At 44.8% G+C, this 15167-nt stretch overlaps 1 protein-coding gene across 1 annotated transcript in view; it reads left to right on the top strand.

Moving 5' to 3' along the window:
- Positions 1-15167, top strand: part of LOC121567787 (roundabout homolog 2-like) — a 308519-nt gene that overhangs the window by 17591 nt on the left and 275761 nt on the right. Inside the window, 1 exon segment of the mRNA XM_041878069.2 lies at positions 14764-15090. Coding sequence (XP_041734003.2) covers positions 14764-15090 — 327 coding nt within the window.

The raw sequence follows: 15167 nt of genomic DNA, 5'->3' as shown, positions 1-15167 counted from the left end.
TATTTATTCTATTTGCCAGGCTCTGCTCAGCAATGCAATATAGGTGGAGAGAGTAAAGAGATTACAATGCTTGAGGGAGAATCAATCGGTGCCATTCATTTCATTGCTCTCCCCTCGGTAGGTAAGGGCTGTTTAGAATAGCCCAGCCCTTGAAAGTGAGGAATTGGCTAAACAATTTTTGAGGCCACCTGCTCCTGCACACACACATACACACACCACGAGCACAGCAAAGTAAACATTATTTACACAAACGCGCACACACACTCACACACACACACACACACACACACACACACACACACACACACACACACACACACACACATAGCACAATCACAGCTTATACAGTGCCTTGCAAAAGTATTCACCCCCCTTGGCGTTTTTCCTATTTTGTTGCATTACAACCTGTAATTTAAATGGATTTTTATTTGGATTTCATGGAATGGACAAAAAATAGTCCAAATTGGTGAAGTGAAATGAAAATAATAACTTGTTTCAAAAGATTCTACAAAATCGATAACGGAAAAGTGGTACGTGCATATGTATTCACCCTCTTTGCTATGAAGCCCCTAAATAAGATCTGGTGCAACCAATTACCATCAGAAGTCACATAATTAGCCCCGTGTAGCTCAGTTGGTAGAGCATGGCGCTTGCAACGCCAGGGTTGTGGGTTCGTTTCCCACGGGGGGCCAATATGAAAAAAAAATATGTATGCACTCACTAACTGTAAGTCACTCTAGATAAGAGCATCTGCTAAATTACTAAAATGTAAAATGTAAATAAAGTCCACCTGTTTGCAATCTAAGTGTCACATGATCTGTCACATGATCTCAATATATATACACCTGTTCTGAAAGGCCCCAGAGTCTGCAACACCACTAAGGAAGGGGCACCACCAAGGAAGAGGCACCATGAAGACCAAGGAGCTCTCCAAACAGGTCAGGGACAAAGTTGTGGAGAAGTACAGATCAGGGTTGGGTTATAAAAAAAGATCAGAAACTTTGAATTCCCACAGCGCACCATTTAAATCCATTGTAAAAAAAAATTAAAGAATATGGCACCACAACAAACCTGCCAAGAGAGGGCCGCACACCAAAACTCACAGACCAGGCAAGGAGGGCATTAATCAGAGAGGCAACAAAGAGACCAAAGATAACCCTGAAGGAGCTGCAAAGCTCCACAGCGGAGATTGGAGTATCTGTCCATAGGACCACTTTACAGTTTTTTCCAAATGCTTACACACAAAATCTTTTCATGTCACACAATTTTTGAAACCTCTCACTCAAAGTGCAAAACTACACACCAAATCTCCAAAACCATAAGCTATTTCTCAGCCTTTGACTCAGTTGTCAATTGCATAAAACACTTTTTTCAAAACACTACACACAATTCTCTACCTAAAACACAAAAATCTAACAGGACGTGACTTGCTTTCCTTTTCCAAACACAACCAATCAAAATGCTACACTTATTCACCAGGTCAAACACACTCTCCTCACATGTTCAAACACTAATTGCTTAACTGATCACTAACCAATCACTGCTTTACTGTAGTATAGGACTGTTTTGAACAATGGATGCCAACAATGGACAGAGAGCAAGAGGAGTAGGAGGGAGAGGCAGGGGACAACAACGAGGACAAATTCAAAGACGAATAGTTGGAAGAGGAGGAGTAGGAGGTAGAGGAAGAGGAAGAGGAAGAGGAAGAGGAAGAGGAAGAAGAGGACGAGGGCAAAGAAGAGAAGGAAGGAGAGCCATCTCTGATGAGATTAGGGCAACACTTGTTGATCATGTGATCAACCACGGTTTGACCATGAGAGAGGCTGGACTGAGAGTCCAGCCCAACTTGAGTCGATTTACAGTGGCGTCCATAATTCGAACCTTCAGAAATGAGAACAGGTATGCAACTATCTAATTACTATTTTAGCATTACAGTAATGTACTGTAAAATACGTATGACTGCATAGTATTGCATAAACATTTGTAACTCTAAGCCATCCATTTACTGCACTGCATTGAATGAATGAGGTTGGTTATCATGCTGTACTACATTTTTGTGTACATTGTTTACAGTTCCTATGCTGAACACATACTGTGTTTGAATTCTGTACAGAGTGGAAAGGCAAAGACATCATGGAGGACGAGGACGCTTGTTTACAGATGTACAAGAGACTGCAATTATAAATATGGTTTTGGCCAACAATGCAATTAGGATTTGAGAGATAAGAGAGCATATCTTGAATAATGACACCATATTTGACAACATCAATGCTGTAAGCCTGTCAACCATACAACGCATCCTCCAATGGCACCAAGTGACGATGAAACAACTTTACCAGGTGCCATTTGAGAGAAACTCTGACAGAGTCAAGAATCTGCGACATGACTTTGTAGAGGTATGTATGCAACACTACTTCCAGTACTTCAGACATACCATATTTACTCATCTGTATATCCTTTTGTCTGTTACAGAGAGTATTGGAGATGGATGCCCATGTACATTTATTTATGTGGATGAGGTTGGCTTCAACCTCACCAAAACCAGGCGCCGTGGAATAAATGTAATAGGACAGAGGGCAATTACCAATGTCCCTGGACAGCGTGGGGGTAATATAACTATGTGTGCTGCCATCACTCAAAACGGGGTCCTCCATCACAATGCCACACTGGGTCCGTACAACACCGGCCATATCCTCACTTTTCTGGATGCAATTTACACAATGCTTGTCCCTGATCCAGATCAGGAGCCTGCTAGATTTGTGGTTATATGGGACAATGTTAGTTTTCACCGGGCTGTTCTGGTCCAAAACTGGTTTGCCACCCATCCACAACTTGTAGTGTTGTACCTACCCCCATATTCACCTTTTCTAAATCCCATAGAGGAATTCTTCTCAGCCTGGCGCTGGAAAGTGTATGATTGCCAACCCTATGCCCGCATGCCGCTTCTCCAGGCAATGGAGGACGCATGTGGGGACATAGAGGTTGCCTCTGTCCAAGGTTGGATACGCCATGCTAGGAGATACTTCCCTCGATGTTTGGCAAGAGAAAACGTATCTTGTGATGTGGACGAAGTATTGTGGCCAGACCCAGCCCGGAGAAGAGATGAAGCGTAGCTTAGCACTGGTGACTGCCCCCCACCCCTACCATTTCCTGGACTGCACCCCCGGGACCCCCCCACACAATTGTGTTCTTTACTGTATTCTAAAGAATATACTTTTGGTTTACATATGTTTATGGTTTTGTTGTATGCTACTGTATACAACAGTAATGTTTGGCCTAATAAATATTTTCTGTTTCTACATTGCATTGGTGTTTACAGTGTACTTGTTACCCCTCTCAGCAGATTACTTTCACTGTATAACATTGTATTGAAATGTATATATATAAGCCTATGAAAGACCAAAGAGCTTTAGATTTAGAACAACAGTGTTTACATGGTATATCCAAAAATTTACTATTATGAAAGTAGTGTTTGCCATTTGATGCAAATGCTTCATTCTGACATGTGTTTATGGCATTTTGAATGAAGTGTTACATTTTGAAGGAGATGTGAGGCATTTAGCATTTTGTGTGTGCAGTTTTGGGAATTGTGTGAGAGTTTTGAAAAAAGGCGACATAGTTTTGAAAACGTGTGTAAGCAGTTGGAAAAAACTGTAAGCCGTACACTCCACAGAGCTGGGCTTTACGGAAGAGTGGCCAGAGAAAAGCCATTACTTAAAGAAAAAAATAAGCAAACACGTTTGGTGTTCTCCAAAAGCCATGTGGGAGACTCCCCAAACATATGGAAGAAGGTACTCTCGCCAGATGAGATTCAAATTGAGCTTTTTGGCCATCAAGGAAAATGCTATGTCTGGCGCAAACCCAACACCTCTCATCACCCCGAGAACACCATCCCCACAGTGAAGCATGGTGGTGACAGCATCATGCTGTGGGGATGTTTTTCATCGGCAGGGACTGGGAAACTGGTCAGAATTGAAGGAATGATGGATGCCGCTAAATACAGGGAAATTCTTGAGGGAAACCTATTTCAGTCTTCCAGAGATTTGAGACTGGGACGGAGGTTCACCTTCCAGCAGGACAATGACCTTAAGCATACTGCTAAAGCAACACTCTAGTGGTTTAAGGGGAAACATTGAAATGTCTTGGAATGGCCTAGTCAAAGCCCAGACCTCAATCCAATTGAGAATCTGTGGTATGACTTAAAGATTGCTGTATGCCAGCGGAACCCATCCAACTTGAAGGAGTTGGAGCAGTTTTGCCTTGAAGAATGGGGAAAAATCCCTGTGGCTAGATGTGCCAAGCTTATAGAGACATACCCCAAGAGACTTGCAGGTGTAATTGCTGCAAAAGGTGGCTCTACAGAGTATTGACTTTAGGGGGGTGAATAGTTATGCACGCTCAAGTTATTATTTCTTGTTTGTTTCACAATAAATCATATTTTGCATCTTCAAAGTGATAGGCATGTTGTGTAAATCAAATGATACAAACCCCCAAAAAATCAATTTTAATTCCAGGTTGTAAGGCAACAAAATAGGAAAAATGCCAAGGGGTGTGAATACTTTCGCAAGCCAATGTAGACACACATGTACAGTCGTGGTCAAAAGTTTTGAGAATGACACAAATATTAATTTTCACAAAGTCTACTGCCTCAGTTTTTATGATGTCAATTTGCATATACTCCAGAATGTTATGAAGAGTGATCAGATGAATTGCAATTAATTGCAAAGTCCCTCTTTGCCATGAAAATGAACTTAATCCCCCAAAAACATTTCCACTGCATTTCAGCCCTGCCACAAAAAAGACCAGCTGACATCATGTCAGTGATTCTCTCGTTAACACAGGTGAGAGTGTTGACGGGGACAAGGCTGGAGATCACTCTGTCATGCTGATTGAGTTAGAATAACAGATTGGAAGCTTTAAAAGGAGGGTGGTGCTTGAAATCATTGTTCTTCCTCTGTTAACCATGGTTACCTGCAAGGAAACACGTGCCATCATCATTGCTTTGCACAAAAAGGGCTTCACAGGCAAGGATATTGCTGCTAGTAAGATTGCACCTAAATCAACCATTTATCGGATCATCAAGAACTTCAAGGAGAGAGGTTCAATTGTTGTGAAGAAGGCTTCAGGGCGCCCAAGAAAGTCAAGCAAGCGCCAGGACCGTCTCCTAAAGTTGATTCAGCTGCGGGATCGGGCCACCACCAGTGCAGAGCTTGCTCAGGAATGGCAGCAGGCAGGTGTGAGTGCATCTGCAAGCACAGTGAGGCGAAGACTTTTGGAGGATGGCCTGGGGTCAAGAAGGGCATCGAGGAAGCCACTTCTCTCCAGGAAAAACATCAGGGACAGACTGATATTCTGCAAAAGGTACAGGGATTGGACTGCTGAGGACTGGGGTAAAGTCATTTTCTCTGATGAATCCCCTTTCCGATTGTTTGGGGCATCCGGAAAACACGTTGTCCGGAGAAGACAAGGTGAGCGCTACCATCAGGCCTGTGTCATGCCAACAGTAAAGCATCCTGAGACCATTCATGTGTGGGGTTGCTTCTCAGCCAAGGGAGTGGGCTCACTCACAATTTTGCCTAAGAAAACAGCCATGAATAAAGAATGGTACCAACACATCCTCCGAGAGCAACTTCTCCCAACCATCCAATAAAAGTTTGGTGACGAACAATGCCTTTTCCAGCAATGGAGCACCTTGCCATAAGGCAAAAGTGATAACTAAGTGGCTCGGGGAACAAAACATCGACATTTTGGGTCCATGGCCAGGAAACTCCCCAGACCTTAATCCCATTGAGAACTTGTGGTCAATCCTCAAGAGGCGGGTGGACAAACAAAACCCCACAAATTCTGACAAACTCCAAGCATTGATTATGCAAGAATGGGCTGCCATCAGTCAGGATGGATTGCAGAGGTCTTGAAAAAGAAGGGTCAACACTGCAAATATTGACTCTTTGCATAAACTTAATGTAATTGTCAATAAAAGCCTTTGACACTTATGGAATTCTTGTAATTATACTTCAGTATACCATAGTAACATCTGACAAAAATATCTAAAAACACTGAAGCAGCAAACTTTGTGAAGACCAATACTTGTGTCATTCTCAAAACTTTTGACCACGACTGTACATCTGCAAATGTATTTTCTGCTAAGATGCATACAAAGACATTCAGACCAAAGTAAACCCAGATAGGATATGTTTTGAATATCAGTTTCAAAAGGGGAAGTACATACAGTGCCTTCAGACAGTATTAACACCCCTTTAACTAATCCCACATTTTGTTGTGTTACATCCTGAATTCCAAATTGATTACAAATATTTTTTTAAACACGTTTTTAGAAATGTTTGCAAATTTATAAAAAATGTAATACAGAAATATCTCATTGACATAACAATTCACAACCCTGAGTCAAAACGTTGTAGAAGCATCTTTGGCAGCGAATACAGCTGTGAGTTTTTCTGGGTAAGTCTCTAACAGCTTTCCACACCTGGATTGTGCAATATTTGCCCATTATTCTTTTCAAAATTCTTCAAGCTCTACACTGGTTGTTGATCATTGCTTGACAACCATTTTCAGGTCTTGCCATAGATTTAAGTCAAAACTGTAATTCTTCCGCTCAGGAACATTCACTGTCTTCTTGATAAGCAACTCCAGTGTAGATTTGGCCTTGTGTTTTAGGTTATTGTCCTGCTGGAAGGTGAATTAATCTCCCAGTGTTTGGTGGAAAGCAGACTGAACCCAGTGCTAAACGATTACAAGCATACCCATAACATGATGCAGCCACCACTATGCTTAAACATATGGAGAGTGGTACTCAGTGATGTGTTGTGTTGAATTTGCCACAAACATAACACTTTGTGTTCAGGACAAAAAGTTTACTGCTTTGCCATATTTTTTGCAGTATTACTTTAGTGCCTTGTTGCAAACAGGATGCATGTTTTGGAATATTTTTTATTCTGTACGGGATTCTTTCTTTTCACTCTGTCAATTAGGTTAGTATTGTGGAGTAACTAAAATGTTGTTGATCGATCCTCAGTTTTCTCCTATCACCAGTGGTGGAAAAAGTACCCAATTGTCATACTTGAGTAAAAGTACACTACCAGTCAAAAGTTTGGACACACCTACTCATTCAAGGGTTTTTCTTTATTTTGATAATTTTTAACATTGTAGAATAATAGTGAAGACATCAAAACTATGAAATAACACATATGGAATCATGTAGTAACCAAAAAAGTGTTAAACAAATCAAAATATATTTAATATTTGAGATTCTTTAAATAGCCACCCTTTGCCTTGATGACAGCTTTGCAAACTCTTGGCATTCTCTCAACCAGCTTCATGAGGTAGTCACTTGGAATGCATTTCAATTAACAGGTGTGCCTTCTTAAAAGTGAATTTGTGGAATTTATTTCCTTCTTAATGCGTTTGAGCCAATCAGTTGTGTTGTAAAAAGGTGTGTGGGGGGGTATACATTTAAGACATGAAGGTCAGTCAATACGGAACATTTCAAGAACTTTGAAAGTTTCTTCAAGTGCAGTCACAAAAACCATCAAGCACTATGATGAAACTGGCTCTCATGAGGACTGCCACAGGAATGGAAGACCCAGAGTTACCTCTGCTGCAGAGGATAAGTGCATTAGAGTTACCAGCCTCAGAAATTGCAGCCCAAATAAATGCTTCACAGAGTTCAAGTAACAGACAAAACATGTAAAGTTTTGGTCCCATGTTTCATGAGCTGAAATAAAAGATCCCCGAAATGTTCCATATGCCCAAAAACCTTATTTCTCTCAAATTTTGTGCAAAAATGTGTTTACATCCCTGTTAGTGAGCATTTTTCCTTTGCCAAGATAATCCATCCAAGTTCAGATACCCAAAAATGACTACTTAAGTAGTACTTGAAAGTATTTTACTTAAGTACTTTACACCACTGCCTGTCACAGCCATTAAACTCTTTAACTGTTTTTAAAGTCAGCATTGGCCTCATGGTGAAATCCCTGAGCGGTTTCCTTCCTCACCGGGAACTGAGTTAGGAAGTACGCCTGTATCTTTGTAGTGACTGGGTGGATTGATACACCATCCAAAGTGTAATTAATAACTTCACCATGCTCAAAGGGATATTCAATGTCAGCTTTTTTCCCCTACCATCTACCAATAGGTGCTCTTCTTTGCGAGGCATTGGAAAACCTCCCTGGTCTTTGTGGTTGAATCTGTGTTTGAAATTCACTGCTCGACTCTATGTGTCGGGTACAGAGATGAGGTAGTCATTCAAAAATCATGTTAAACACTATTATAGCACACAGAGTGAGTCCATGCAATTTATTATGTGACTTGTTAAGCACAGTTTTACTCCTGAACTTATTTAGGCTTGCCATAATAAAGGGGTTGAATGCTTATTGAATCAAGACATTTCAGCTTTTCATTTTTATTACTTTGTAAATAACTCCCAAAACAGAATTCCACTTTTACAGTATGGGGTATTGTGTGTTGGCCAGTGACACAAAATCTCAATTTAAACCATTTTAAATTCAGGCTGTAACACAACAAAATGTTGAAAAAGTCAAGGGGTGTGAATACTTTCTGAAGGCACTGTAATGCAGCAGAGTATGAAGGTTGTACATTACTGGTGCGTTCATGGCTGTGCAGATCAGAGTTAGGCAGACAAATGACCAGGCACAGGGCCACTCTGATGACTCTGCAGGAGGGGAGGGAGGGCAGTAGTAGTGGGCTACATGCTTGAGTGGGCCTCACATTGGAAATCATTTCATCTGCATCACACAGTTCAGTGTCCCCGCCAACGCCCTGACAGCCCCGCAGAGAACAGGGCCAGATTCCTCACACTAATCAGCCAGAACAGGGAGAGGGAGAGAGGGGGGGGAGAGAGAGAGAGAGAACACCACCCTCATCAACACACTCCCAGTCAGCCACGCTCCCAGTCAGCCACTCACAGCCCAAATGTTCCCCTCTTTTCTTCCTCTCCTCTTTAGTCTCTCGTTTCAAGTCAGCTCCGCTTTGACAGGCCGTCTCCTGGAGGAAGAGACAACAACACACTGAGGAAGAGACTGAGGAACAGGAAAAAAGGGAAAGAGAGAGAGAGAGAGAGTAAATGAATCAGCCCAGCCCATTGCTGTAGAATCTGATATTCTCTGTCCCACACTTATCTATTTATATACTTTAACTGCAGGGGAGGAAAAGGACAAATACACAGAACAGACACAAAGTCAATAAGACACCGCTGCCCAAAATATTCAGAGTGCAATGCAGTCTGATCATTGTTACAGGCAGAGAGAGTCTACTGCGGTGGAAGGTTTGGGTTTGGGGCAGCTCCTGGAATTACCCTGACAGTCTAGTGTGTGCTTTCAGTATAGGTCCTAACAGTGAGGGGCTCAGGCAGAGTGCAGAGCACGAGTGGAACAGGGCCCAGCTTGTGTCTCTGCCTGCCGGCCGGCCTCTCTGCCTTCGCTGCAGTGGATGGAAGTGGAATCTGCTTTGCACCTGTGAGCTCACTGGCAGCCAGGCAGCTCTCTCTCTGTTTATACTGCTGCAGTGGAAGGATGTGGTTGCATTCCAGTCTTCAGGGATTGGTTAGTTAGAACCTGAAGGATAGACCAAATTCCAGAGGAGAGAGCAGGTTGCTGTGTTCGATGAGATGAGCTGCTGTGATATGTATGGGTGTCTCCTAGAGATGAGCTGTGTCTGGTATCATGGCAAGGAAACAAAACACGAAGCAGATTTAACTGCTTTAGGAAAACAGCCCTAATGTTGGAAACAAACATCATTATGTTGTCATCCAGAGTCACGTTTATTTATGTTCCAGGCTATAGCGCACAGCTTTTTACATACAGCAGGTTTTTAAAGGACCAAAGATAATGGTCTGCTTCGGGTTTTCATTTTTGCCATGGAAAAACTATCTAGATACTGGTATCTCACAGCCCTAGTGTCTGGGTGACTGTGTTAGGGGCAGTGTGGTGTGACGCCACTGACAGCGCCCCTAAAGAAGATGAATCTGGGTAGCGGAGGGGGCTGAGGGGGCCATGTGCGGGGTGACACGGCAGGCCAGCGCGGAGGCGTGAGGCGGCCACTAACATCATCCCATCGCCACCCCCAGTTTCCCACCACCGCCCGCTCACATCCCGCTCTGATGACAAGACAGATATGGCCCTGTCACCCTACACACCAGGGACAGGACACTGGTGGGACAGAGATGGAGAAGGAGAGAGAATCAAGGAGGTACAGGGAGAAATGGACAGAGTAGACAACCAATATTAGACAATACATATTTAATAAATATATATATATATATTTTTTTACTGTATATCATTTGACATTCATTCACATTCAGCTAACATCTCACGCAGAATGGATGCCTCATTCTAAATGTGTCTCACACTCTTCAGTCCTAACCCCATAGCTGATGTAGTCTTGGCCAGGGTTTCTATCTGATGTTTTACGGAGCTTCGGTGACTGGAACACTGGAACGCTTGGGTCTGAGGTTGCCCATGGATACCTGTGATCTGCACGCGCTCCTGTCTGTTGGCAGAATAACTGATATCTCTTTGGGGAGCCCTTCCTTCCTGCTCTGGAGGAGACTGGTGCGGGTATTGATTTGGTTGGTGGGCTGGGAATTCTCCTGGGAGCTAATAAAAATAATTACAACAAGATTATCAAAGGCCCAACCTTCTGGTCTAAACATGAATAAACATGTGCTAAAGAGAATAGAACGAGACATGCTTCTTGTGTGGTCACTGTGTGGGGTAGATATGCTGCTGATTTAGCCTGCTCTATCCTTGGCAGTGAGAGAGGAGAAGGAGATGGAGAGCTGCGGCGTTCACACACGCATGCCGTTAAAGAGGTGTTTATAGTCAGGCTTTGGTCAAACAGCGATAACATTCTGGGTCCAAAATGAAAATGTCAAAACTCCTCATAACAAATGGAGGTGTGTCCTGAGGTTTTTATGTGTCAATGTGTTTTCTGAGATTTGTTTTAAGGATTCCGTTTATGATTTCTTGGCAGTCAATAGCCGTTTCGCTAGCAAATCTATGTTGAAGAAAGGCACTGCTAGATTTGAGCCACAGGAAAAAGACAAAGAGAGCATTCAGACCACTGCAACAACATTACATTTACATTTAGCAGACGCTCTTATCCAGAGCGACTTACATTATTATTTTCATACCCCCTGTGGGAAACGAACCCACAACCCTGGCGTTGCAAACGCCATGCTCTATCAACTGAGCTACATCCCCGCCGGCCATTCCCTCCCCTACCCTGGACGACGCTGGGCCAATTGTGCGCCGCCCCATGGGTCTCCCGGTCACGGCCGGCTACGACAGAGCCTGGATTCAAACCAGGATCTCTAGTGGCACAGCTAGCACTGCGATGCAGTGCCTTAGACCACTGCGCCACAACATCTGACAACTGTTTCCTATCTTGATCAAGCCCCTGTAGTAAAAAGACCAAAGAGGAGGCAGTGGGTCATCCCCTCCCTCATATCATCCCTTCTCTATCTCTCTCCTCTGGTCCTGTTTGTTTACTACATGGTCTGTGCTTTAGTTGAGGAGTTGATGACTGGCTGCTCGGCCCAGATCGCCACGCCACGGTAGGGGTGAAAAGTAATGGAGGCGTTATTGCCGAGCAGGGGAAAGACAGGCGTTTGATTGGAACGTGTGCCCTGAGACCCTGTGAAGTGCACTCGCCTCAGCTCAGAGAGCACTTGATTGCACAGCACCCTTAAGAGGGCAACATAAAGCCCATTTACCATCAAGTGAGTGAGAAAGGAGAACCAATAGGATGCAGCAAATGTACTTTCTCTCCTGTGAGTCAGGAGGCTGGTGAGCTGTGTGGTGGCTGATGGGAAGACGCATTAGCCTTTCACTCTGTTTCTGGGTCCAGCTGGGGCTGGGGGCATTGCACAGGGAGGAGGGGAGCCAGGGGACCGTGATGCTGGGGGACATCACAGTGTGTTTGTGTGTGTAAGTGCACTTGCGTGTATGTGTGTGTGTGTGCCTGTGTGTGTGTTTGTGTGTGTTCACTGGGGTTACTCAGCTGTGTCAGAGGGCATCATTTCACAGGTGTTAAATCTTTAGCAATTTTCCTATCAACCATTTCATTTACATGTAGATGGATGGATTAATTGCGGTAGCATCAGTTTTACTACTTTATGAATATATAGTAGCCTAACCATCCTCCTCTAGACAGGAAGGTCAGTCTGACCAGTCACGTTTGCCCCTTCCATCTACATAGCTCTGGTTTGCCTGGCAGGGAAAGGACAATTGTGGATGCATCTGCTGTGTAAATGTCCACAGGAAACAGGAGAGCAGATGGAGACTCAAGGTTTAAGTAATTAGAAGGCAGTAGATTGGAAAACAAATTGGATTAAAATAAATTAGATTTATATAAATCGAATCGAGTCACCACAGATTCAGCGTGGCGCCTGGGCATTGGTTTGGGTGTAAAGCTACTGTGGACCCAGTGGATTGTGGGGGAAGCAGATGCTCCAATGAGATAGGAATGAATGTGTTGTTGACACTCCATCTGGGAGAGAGGGTCTCCAAGTCCTTATCGCAACCCTCCATTTAACTATGTCATCATGTTAATTAGTACGTCATTCATTAACTCACTTAGCGCCACAATATTAACCTGAACCCATACCCCCCAACACTGTCAGAGACACTGGCTGCAGGGCTAGTCTGAATTTGTGCTTACCTTCCCAAATACTGCCAATGGAGGAAGACGTGGGAAAAACAAGCGAACGAGAGGCAGGGGAGAGTAGTTCCATTATTGAATAGAAAAAGCAAATGGCTGGCAACATGGATTTTCTCATTTCACAACCAATAGCAGATGTATAGTTGAGCAGCTACACAAATCCATGGAGATTAGATCAATGGAAGATGGACACCAGGAGCTGATTGTGCCTCCCCTACCCCCTCCCCTACAAGCCCCTGTCTGTGGCCCCACTTAGGCCTTGGACACCAGGCCTGATCGATAATCAATGACAGGGAAATGGAGGGAATTAGCCCAAATTAGGTGGAGAGAGGAACAGACAACGGCCCTGTTCTGGGGTCAATGCGCTACTGTCTGATCTGCCTGACCGCTGCTAAGAGGAACACACACACAGGTTTTTTTAAAGTGTTTTATTGCTGACTGGTAGGTTTCTCCCTCAGTGTGTCCTTGTAGCAGGGGACCATGTTGGGGTACAGTGCGTCCCCTACCCCCAGGGTACGAGGTGGGACAGAGAGTTGAACATGTGCCCACCCAGCTTAACAAAGAGCTAAAAACCTACTGCTGTGCTGTGACTACTGTATGTCTAAGTCCCATACTGCAGTTAGCCCTGACACAGGCAGGCAGGCAGGCAGGCAGGCAGGCTGGCTGGCTGGCTGGCTGGCTGGCTGGCAGGCAGGCAGGCAGGCAGGCAGGCAGGCAGGCAGGCAGGCAGGCAGGCAGGCAGGCAGGCAGGCAGCTCCTCTATACAGGACCTCAGCCACTCACACCTACACTACCGCCCCAGGGAAGGGCAAAGCCTTGTACCCACACACACCTGACACTGCAGTCTTATACTGAACACTGCCAATCACCATCCTTTCTGCGACACCAAGACTATTAACTGCAGTGTATTACGCTATATGTTTCATTGACTGGGAGGTGGCACGCAACAATACATCCTTCATTTATTCATCAACATTTTGCTGCCAGAAGACAGAGGACAATACTAACTAAATAGTTGTCAGAGTAAAGCCCTCTTCATACTGCTCCAGGCCTGCATGTGTGACGGTTTGGTGTTGGATCAAACTCTTTTGTCTGGAGCTTTTGCGGGGCCTCAGTGATGTAAATGTGGCCTCTGGTGTCCTATCTGCACGGTTAAGACTTGGTCACAGAGAGACACACATGGCACTGAGACTGGGCTGGGGCAGCATTATCATAGTGGCCAGACTCACAATCCTGGCCCAGTGTTAGCTCCACTATAAAGACCCTGGCTGGCCCAGTGTTAGACTCACAATAAAGACCCTGGCTGGCCCAGTGTTAGCTCCACTATAAAGGAACAGGCCATGTTCTGAACCTCAGGGGAATCGCATTTTAACAGACCCAGCCCTGGCCCCAGACCCAGCCTACTGAACAGTCACATTACACAGAGACAGACCTCTGTGTGTGTGTGTGTTTGTATATGTGTGTGTAGCTGGGGTTCAGATGTATGCTGTCTCCACGCCTCCATACTCTGTTCACCCTTGGGTCCAATTACCCAGGAGGCCTTAAATGTATGTTAGAGAGGGGCAGGTGGCTGGTGTTGGACTGGTGGTTGGACTGGGGTGAACTGGTGGTTGGACTGGTGGTTGGACTGGTGGTTGGACTGGTGGTTGGACTGGTGGTTGGACTGGGGTGAACTGGTGGTTGGACTGGGGTGAACTGGTGGTTGAACTGGTGGTTGGACTGGGGTGAACTGGTGGTTGGACTGGTGGTTGAACTGGGGTGAACTGGTGATTGGACTGGTGGTTGGACTGGGGTGAACTGGTGGTTGGACTGGTGGATGGAGCCCTGTCCTATCAACTGATGAGGTGGAAAGACAGAACAAACAAGCAGAAGCACCTATAGCTATACTAATTGAATGGATGCTAATAGGACCATCGTCAATAGTCTCTTACTGCCTCTAAGTGATGTTTATATGAGAGAGTTGAGAATGCTAGAACTAGTTTAAGGAAAAGAGTGAGCTGTTAAAAGCATCTACTGTTCATGTAATGCTGTTCCTCATCTCCTCTCTCTTTCCTCTTCTCTTCCCAGGGTCCCGTCTGCGCCAGGAGGACTCCCCACCCCGGATCGTGGAGCACCCCTCTGACCTGATCGTGTCCAAGGGGGAGCCGGCCACCCTCAACTGCAAGGCGGAGGGGAGGCCCAGCCCCACGGTGGAGTGGTACAAGGACGGGGAGCGGGTGGAAACGGACAAAGACGACCCGCGGTCTCACCGAATGCTCCTTCCCAGCGGCTCCCTCTTCTTCCTACGTATTGTCCACGGACGACGCTCCAAACCGGATGAGGGCTCCTACGTCTGCGTTGCCCGCAACTACCTGGGAGAAGCCATCAGTCGCAATGCATCGTTGGAAGTAGCATGTGAGTCAACAACTACCTACATTACATTCTGTTATTTTTATCAGTCGTCCTCTTAGGTTGTTTATGTTGATCTCCAT

Source organism: Coregonus clupeaformis, chromosome 6 (genome assembly GCF_020615455.1).
Source record: "Coregonus clupeaformis isolate EN_2021a chromosome 6, ASM2061545v1, whole genome shotgun sequence".
NCBI classification, from domain to species: Eukaryota; Metazoa; Chordata; class Actinopteri; order Salmoniformes; family Salmonidae; genus Coregonus; species Coregonus clupeaformis.
The sequence above is the reverse complement of the archived record's forward strand: the minus strand, read 5'-3'. Positions and strand labels throughout refer to the sequence as shown.